The 8,723-nt window shown below is 41.3% G+C and overlaps 1 protein-coding gene across 1 annotated transcript; it reads left to right on the top strand.

Moving 5' to 3' along the window:
* The first annotated feature begins 4,684 nt into the window (after window positions 1-4,684).
* LOC108523454 (40S ribosomal protein SA-like) lies at window positions 4,685-5,658 on the top strand. The gene has a single exon (XM_017864075.1). The coding sequence runs from the start codon at window positions 4,692-4,694 to the stop codon at window positions 5,577-5,579; it is 888 nt and encodes a 295-aa protein (XP_017719564.1). The 5' UTR covers window positions 4,685-4,691; the 3' UTR covers window positions 5,580-5,658.
* Window positions 5,659-8,723: the final 3,065 nt, after the last annotated feature.

Below are 8,723 nucleotides of genomic sequence, written 5' to 3'. Positions count from 1 at the left end.
ATGGGGAGGGGGGAGGAGGGAGGGATTGCATTGGGGAGTTATACATGATATAAATGATGAATTGATGGGTGCTGACGAGTTGATGGGTGCAGCACACCAACATGGCATAAGTATACATATGTAACAAACCTGCACGTTATGCACATGTACCCTAGAACTTAAAGTATAATAAAAATAAATAAATAAATAAATAAAAATAAAAAAAAAATAAAAAAAATAAAAACAATAAAAATAATTATCCAGACATGCTGGTGCATGCCTGTAATCCCAGTTACTTGGGAGGCTGAGTCAGAAGGATCACTTGAACTCAGGAGTTTGAGGCTGCGATTGCACCATGCTACTCCACACCAGCCTAAGTGAGACAGCAAGACCCTATCTCAATCAATTAACAAATGAATCAATATCAAAAATATTCTCCTTATTATTCTTGTAAAGTATAAATAGCTTATTTACATTTATAAGAAAAGCATTACAAGCTCAACAGATGAAGTAGCCAAAGAACATGAACAGATAATTCAATAAAAATGTGATGAGTTAAATTTCACTAGTAATGACAGAAATGCTAATTTTAAATGACATGGACCTACTATTTTATAGGTATTAAATTTGCAAACATCAAATACTGCATGGTTGTGGTAAAACTGCTACGCTTATACATTGCTGATTGCAATGCTATATCACTTTTAGAAAGCAATACGGAAAAACTGTCAAGAACATATAAGTATGAACCAGTATCCTTTGACCCAATACCCCATTCTTAGCAGTTTATCCTCTGAAGTTTATCCTTATACATTGCTGATTGCAATGCTATATCACTTTTAGAAAGTAATATGGAAAAACTGTCAAGAACATATAAGTATGAACCAGTATCCTTTGACCCAATATCCCTACCCTTAGAAGTTTATCCTCAGAAAATCAAATTTATACACATGAGAATATTCCCTGAGATTCTGCCAGTAATAGGAGAAAACTAAAAATACCTATATGTCCAATAATAGGGGAAAGGATTTGGTAAATTTAAGAACATTATATTAAAATTGACTATTAAGTAGATATACAATACTAAGGTTCCTAGGTAGGTGCCTTTCACATATTAAGTATCCAAAAGTTAATTAGATCTGAAATTTGGTGCCATTGAAAATTTTCAAGAACTGTATAAAATACTTAACATAATAATAAATTTAAAAGTTAAGTAAAACTATTATAAATATGTTAAACAATGTCAGTATGCATACAAAGACTGGATGAGAACATAATGGAATGAAAACGGTAGCCTAAATGTAGAATGACAGGATTTGGTGTAATCCTTAATGTTAAGATTTTAAACCTTTTTTATTATGAAATAATTATAGATTCATAGGAAGTTGTAAAAAAAAAAATTTACAGGAAGGTCCTAAGGACCTTTTGCCCAGTCTCCCAAAATTTAACATCTTACAATAACTATAGTAAGCCATCCAAACCAGGAAAATGATATTGGTACAATCCACAGATCTTATTCAGATTATACCAGTTACATATGTAGTTATACATGTATACCATGTACAGTTATAAATTGTGTGTGTATGGCTATATGCAATTATATCACATGTACAGCTTTGTGTAACAATCACCACAATCATGATACATACATACACACCACAAAACTCCCTTCTGCCATTTCTTCAAAGTCACACCCATCCCTTCTCCATCGAACCCTTGGCAAACACTAATCTGTTCTTCATCTCTACAATTAATTTTTAAAGAATATTATACAAACAGAACCATTCAGTATGTAACCTTTTGAGATTGGCCTTATTCACCCAGCATAATTCTCTTAAGATTCATCCAGGTGTTTGCATATATCAATAGTTTACCTCTTTTCATTGATTAGCAGTATTGCAACTGTATGGACATATCACAAGTTATCTAACCATTTACTCACTGAAGGGACATATGGGTAGTTTCCAGTTTTGGGCTATTATGAATAAAGCTGCTATGAACATTAGTGCACAAGTTTCCGCATGAAAACAGGTTTTCATTTCTCTGGGATAAATGGTCAAGAGTGCAATTTCTGTAATGTTTTTTAATGACAAATTAAAATGCATATGTATGCACTTAAAGGAAAAGAGTACTTCATTGTCAGACAAATAACTCTAACAGTGCTGGGCCAATCAATCCACAGACACCAATAACACCAATCTAGGGAGTATGTCCAAGCCAAAAGTGGGAACAAAGAGAGATGATAAACACTGTGCTATACTCCGCATGTGTTATCTCATTTAATCCTCATAATAACTATTTAAGATAGATGATATTGTTAATCCCATTTCATATATGTGGAAACTGGGTCTCAGAGAGGTAAATTAACTTATCGAAGACCACATGGGTGGTTAAGTGGTGAGGCAAAGGCAGGCAGTGAGAAGCAAGAACCCAAACTCTTAACCATTTGATATGGTTTGGATTTGTGTCCCTTCCCAAATCCTATGTTGAATTGTAATCCACAGTGTTAAAGGAGGGGCCCAGTGGGAGGTGATTGGATCATGAGAGCAGATTTGCCCCTGGCTGTTCTCATGATAGTGAGTTCTCATGAGATCTGGTTGTTTAAAAGTGTGTAGCACATCCCTCTCTCTCTCTCCTGTTCCAGCCATGTGAAAATAAGCCTGCTTCCCCTTCACCTTCTGCCACGATTGAAAATATCCTGAGGCGTCTTCAGCCATACTACTTGCACAGTTTGCAGAACTATGAGTCAATTAAACCTCTTTTCTTTATAAACTACCCAGTCTTCGGTTATTTCTTTATAGCAGTGTGAGAATGAACTAATACGCCACTATACTATACTGCCACAGACTTATCAACCATGTGTGCTTGGGGAGAGGAAGGGAACTGAAAAAAATCTTCCACCCCTATGGCCCACCCTCTAAAAGAGAAAAGTAACAAAAATGTAGTCAAGGGATGGAGACTAGGGGAAGATGCCAAGATACCCGAATCTAAGCACACCACATTATATTTGGGCAGCGACAGATTAGAAGACCAGGCAGTAATAATGGGAACTTCCTGCCAAAGTAACTGAATCTGAAGAATACTGATCTTGTAGTAAGATGGTACAGCACTGGGCTCAAAGAAAAAAAGCCAAATGGACTCAGGAAATTTTCTTTCAGCCAGATATCTTGATGTTCACTCTACCACAGAGTCAGACACCAGCAAAAATACAAACAACGAAAGCTAGATTTAATTCAATAATTCTTTTTTGAATGCCTACTATGTACCAGATTCTGTGCTAAAACATCCTATGGGAAATAAAAGTAGAATGTATGAGACATTGTAAATTATAAAATATAAAATCCCAGGAGTTTATAATTTGTTGAAGAAATGCAAACATGAACCCAACTCAACATAACATAACAAAAGACACCCTGTGGTAAATGTCAAAACAGGTGCATGAGCAGAGCACTAGGGCAACCAGAGGTCCAGGTTTCAGAAAGATTCCCCTGGGAGACAGCTAGACCTGAATATTCAAAGTATTCTTTCTTTAATTCAAGATTCTCGAGTATCTACTATTTTCAAAGTATGGAGTTAGGCATTTTAAGGGAAAATGAAATAAACAAGGCATGATCCCTCCCTACAGCCATCCATTTAACAAACATTCACTGAGAATCTACTATATGCCAGGCACTGTGTCAAATGTTATAGAATTAAAGGTGTCTGAGCACGCTCTTTACCCTAAAGGACTAACAGAGTGAGTACTCACAAATCAGTCAAGGAAGTACCATCAGTATTTAGGAAACAGAATAAGGATTATACTCAGCCAAGAGTGGAATGAAAGTAGTTAAAGAGAAGTGAAAAACATTGCTGAACATCTATAGTGGGTTGAATGGCAGCCTCCTGAAAGACAGGTCTTTTTTCTAATACCTGGACCCTGTAAATGTGACCCTACTTGGAAAAGGGGTCTTTGTAGATATAAGTAAGGTAAGGATCTAAGATGAAATCATCCAGGACTCCCAAGGTGGGCTGTAAATCCAATGATAAGTGTCCTTATAACAGACAGAGAGGAGACGGCACACAGAGAAGGCCATGTGAAATGGAGGCAGAGATTGGAGCGATGGATACAGCCACCAGGAATTCTGACAGCTACCAGAAACTAGAGGAGACAATAAGGAAGGATTCTCCCTTAAAGCCTCCAGAGAGAGGGCAACCCTGCCAACATGTGAATTTCAGACTCCTGGGCTCCTGAACGATGAGAGAACAAATTTCTATTGCTTTAATCCAAAAAAAAAAAAAAAGTAAAGGAATGGCCAGCTATGGTGGCTCACACTTGTAATCCCAGCACTTTGAGAGGCCAAGGCAGGAGGATCATTTGAGCCCAGGAGTTTGAGACCAGCCTGGGAAACACGGCAAAACCCATCTCTACAAAAATTAGCCGGGCATGGTGGTGGGTGCCTGTAGTCCCAGCTAATCAGGAGACTGAGGAGGTGGAAGGATGGCCTGAGCATGGGAGGCAGAGACTACAGTGAGCAGAGAGCACACTAATGGACTCCACCCTGGGTGACAGAGAGAGACTGTCTCAATAGAAAAAAAAAAAAAGTAAAGGAATGGAGAAAGATATACCATGCTTACACTAATCAAAAGAAGTTGAGCCTTTCCGCGCTACCTACAGAGGGGTCCATACAGCGTTGTTCTGGATTCCCGTCGTAACTTAAAAGGAAACTTTCACAATGTCCAGAGCCCTTGATGTCCTGCAAATGAAGGAGGAGGATGTCCTTAAGTTCCTTGCAGCAGGAACCCACTCAGATGGCACCAATCTTGACTTCCAGATGGAACAGTACATCTATAAAAGGAAAAGTGATGGCCTCTACATAATAAATCTGAAGAGGACCTGGGAGAAGCTTCTGTTGGCAGCTCGTGCCATTATTGCCATTGAAAACCCTGCTGATGTCAGTGTTATATCCTCCAGGAATACTGGCCAGAGGGCCGTGCTGAAGTTTGCTGCTGCCACTGGAGCCACTCCAATTGCTGGCCGCTTCACTCCTGGGACCTTCACTAACCAGATCCAGGCAGCCTTCCGGGAGCCACGGCTTCTTGTGGTTACTGACCCCAGGGCTGACCACCAGCCTCTTACGGAGGCATCTTATGTTAACCTACCTACCATTGCTCTGTGTAACACAGATTCTCCTCTGCGCTATGTGGACATTGCCATCCCATGCAACAACAAGGGAGCTCACTCAGTGGGTTTGATGTGGTGGATGCTGGCTCGGGAAGTTCTGCACATGCGTGGCACTATTTCCCGTGAACACCCGTGGGAGGTCATGCCTGATCTCTACTTCTACAGAGATCCTGAAGAGATTGAAAAAGAAGAGCAGGCTGCTGCTGAAAAGGCAGTGACCAAGGAGGAATTTCAGGGTGAATGGACTGCTCCAGCTCCTGAGTTCACTGCTACTCAGCCTGAGGTTGCAGACTGGTCTGAAGGTGTGCAGGTGCCCTCTGTGCCTATTCAGCAGTTCCCTACTGAAGACTGGAGTGCTCAGCCTGCCACGGAAGACTGGTCTGCAGCTCCCACTGCTCAGGCCACTGAATGGGTAGGAGCAACCACTGAATGGTCTTAAGCTGTTCTTGCACGGGCTCTTAAGCAACATGGAAAATGGTTGATGGAAAATAAACATCAGTTTCTAAAAAAAAAAAAAAGAAGAAGAAGAAGTTGAAGTACATATATTAATACAAGACATAAAAGACCTCAGAGCAAGGAAAGTTATCAGGAATGAAGAGAGGTAGAATAGTCCGAATGCTGGTGTCCCTCAAAAATTCATATGCTGAAATCTAACTCCTGCCAATGCAATAGTATTAACAGGTGGGGTATTTAGGTGGTGATGAGCTCATGAGAGTTCTCTCCTCATAAATGGGATTAGTGCTCTTATGAAAGAGGCTTAAAGGAGGCTGTTTGCCCCTTCTGCCATGTGAGAAGGCAGCAAAAAGACCACTGTCTATGAGCCAGGAAGTAGGACCTCACGAGATACCAAATCTGCATGCATCTTATCTTGGACTTCACATCCTCCAGAACTGTGAGCAATAAATTCTATTGTTTCACTGAGTGATATGGTTTGACTCTGTGTCCCCACTGAAATCTCATGTTGAATTGTAATACTCGGTGTTGGAGGACAGCCTGGTGGGAGGTGACTGGATCGTAAGGGTGGACTTCCCCCTTGCTGTTCTTATGATAGTGAGTGAGTTCTCACACGATCTGGTTGTTTAAAAGTGTGTAGCACTTCCCCTTCACTGTTTCCTGTTCCGCCATGTGAAGATGTGCCTACTTCCCCTTTGCTTCCACCATTATTGTAAGTTTCCTGAGGCTTCTCCAGCCATGCTTCCTGTACAGCCTGCAGAGCTGTGAGTCAATTAAACCTCTTTTCTTCATAAATTACCCAGTCTCAGGTAGTTCCTTATAGCAATGCAAGAACAGACTAATACAGAAAATTGGTACCAGAAAAGAGGAACATTGCTAAAAAGATAACTGAAAATGTGGAAGCAGCTTTGAAACTGGGTAATAGGCTTTGGGTGGAAAAGTTTGGAGGGCTCACAAGAAGACAGGAAGATAAAAGTTTGGAACTTCCTAGAGTTGTTGAATGGTTGTGACCAAAATGTTGATAGTGATATGGACAATAAAGTCCAGGCTGAGGTGGTCTCGGATGGAGATGAAGAACATATTGGGAACTGGAGTAAAAGTCACTCTTACTATGCTTTAGCAAAGAGACTAGCGGCATTGTGCCCCTGCTCCAGGAATCTGTGGAACTCTGAACTTGAGAGTGATGATTGAGGGTATCTAGAGGAAGAAATTTCTAAGCAGCAAAGTGTTGAAGATGTGCTCTGGCTGCCTCTAATAGCATATTCTCATGTATGTGAGCAAAAAGATAATCTGAAACTCTAACTTATATTTAAAAGGGAAGCACAACATAAAAGCTTAGAAAACTTGCAGCCTGGTCATGTGGTAGAAAAGAAAACCCATTTTCAGGGGAGGAATTCAAACTGGATGCAGAAATTTGCATAAGTAAAGAAGAGCCAGATGTTAATAGCCAAAACAATGGAGAAAATACCTCAAAGGCATTTCAGAGACCTTCACAGCAGCCCCTCCCATCACAGGTCCAGAGGCCCAGGAGTGAATCAAGATTTTGTGGTCTGGGCCCAGGGCCCTGCTGCCCTGTGCAACCTGGGGACACTACCGTGTCCCAGCCACTCCAGCTCTAGCCATGGCTAAAAGGATCCCAGATATGTCTCAGGATGCTGCTCCAGAGACTGCAAGCTACAAGCCTTGGCAGCTTCCACATAGTGTTAAGCCTGCAGGTGCTCAGAGGGCAAGAGATAAGGCCTAGCAGCCTCCACCTAGATTTCAGAGGATGTATGGAGATGCCTGGATGTCCAGGCAAAAGTCTGCTGCGGAGCCAGAGCCTTCATGAAGAACCTCTACTAGGGTAGTGTGGAGGGGAAATGTGGGATTGGAGTCCTCACAAAGAGTCTCCACTGGGGCACTGCCTAGCAGAGCTGTGAGAAGAAGGCCACCATCCTCCAGACTCTAGAATGGCAGATCCACCCACAGCTTGCACTGTGCACCTGCAAAAGCTGCAAGCACTCTATACCAGTCTGTGAAAGCAGCCAAGGGGGCTGTACCCTGCAGAGCCACAATGCAAAGATGCCCAAGGTCTTCTGAACCCACCCCTTGCATCACTGTGGCCTGGATGTGAGAAATAGAGTCAAAGGAGATTATATTGGACCTTTAATATTTAATGACTACCCTGCTGGGTTTCAAACTTGCATGGAGACTGTAGCCTCTTTGTTTTGGTGAGTATATCTCCTTTGGAATGGGAGTATTTACCCAATGCCTGTACCTCCATTGTATCTTGGAAGCAACTAACTTGCTTTTTTTATTTTACAGGCTCATAAGTACAAGAGATATGTCTTATCTCAGATGAGCCTCTGGACCTGAACTTTTGAATTAATGCTAGAATGAGGTAAGACTCTGGGGAACTGTTAAAAAGGCATGATTGTGTTTTGAAATGTGAGAAGGACATAAGATTTGGGATGGGCCAGGGTGGAATGATATGGTTTGGCTCTGTGTCCCCACCCAAATATCATGTCAAATTGTAATCCCCAATGTTGGAAGAAGGGCCTGGTGAGAGTAATTGGATCATGGGGCAGACTTCCCCTTGCTGTTCTCATGACAGTGAGTTCTCATGAGATCTCATTGTTTAAAAGTGTGTAGCACTTCCCCTTTTGCTCTCTCTCCTATTCCGCCATGTGAAGATGTGCTTGCTTCCCCTTCATCTTCTGCCATGATTGTAAATTTCCTGAGTCCTTCCCAGCCATGCTTCTTGTACAGTCTGTGGATCTGTGAGTCAATTAAACTTCTTTTCTTCATAAATTACCTAGTCTCAAGTAGTTCCTTACAGCAATGTGAGAAAAAACTAATACACTAAATCCATAGTATTTTTGTTATAGCAGCCTGAACAGACTAAAATAACAAGAATTATATAAAAATAGAGGGGTCAATTCTCTAAGAACATATTTTTTATTATGATCATGGCTCACTGCAGCCTCAACCTACTGGACTCAAGTGATCCTCCAATCTCAACCTCCCAAGTAGCTGGGATTACAGGCATGGATCACCATGCCAAGGTAATTTTTTAACTTTTTGTAGAGAAGAGCTCTTACTATGTTTCCCAGGCTGGTCTCAAACTTCTGGCCTCAAACGATCCCCCTGC

The sequence above is a fragment of the Rhinopithecus bieti genome, unplaced genomic scaffold (assembly GCF_001698545.2).
Source record: "Rhinopithecus bieti isolate Rb0 unplaced genomic scaffold, ASM169854v2 scaffold_74909, whole genome shotgun sequence".
In the NCBI taxonomy this organism is placed as follows: domain Eukaryota; kingdom Metazoa; phylum Chordata; class Mammalia; order Primates; family Cercopithecidae; genus Rhinopithecus; species Rhinopithecus bieti.
This window is presented reverse-complemented; position numbering and strand designations above follow the sequence as displayed.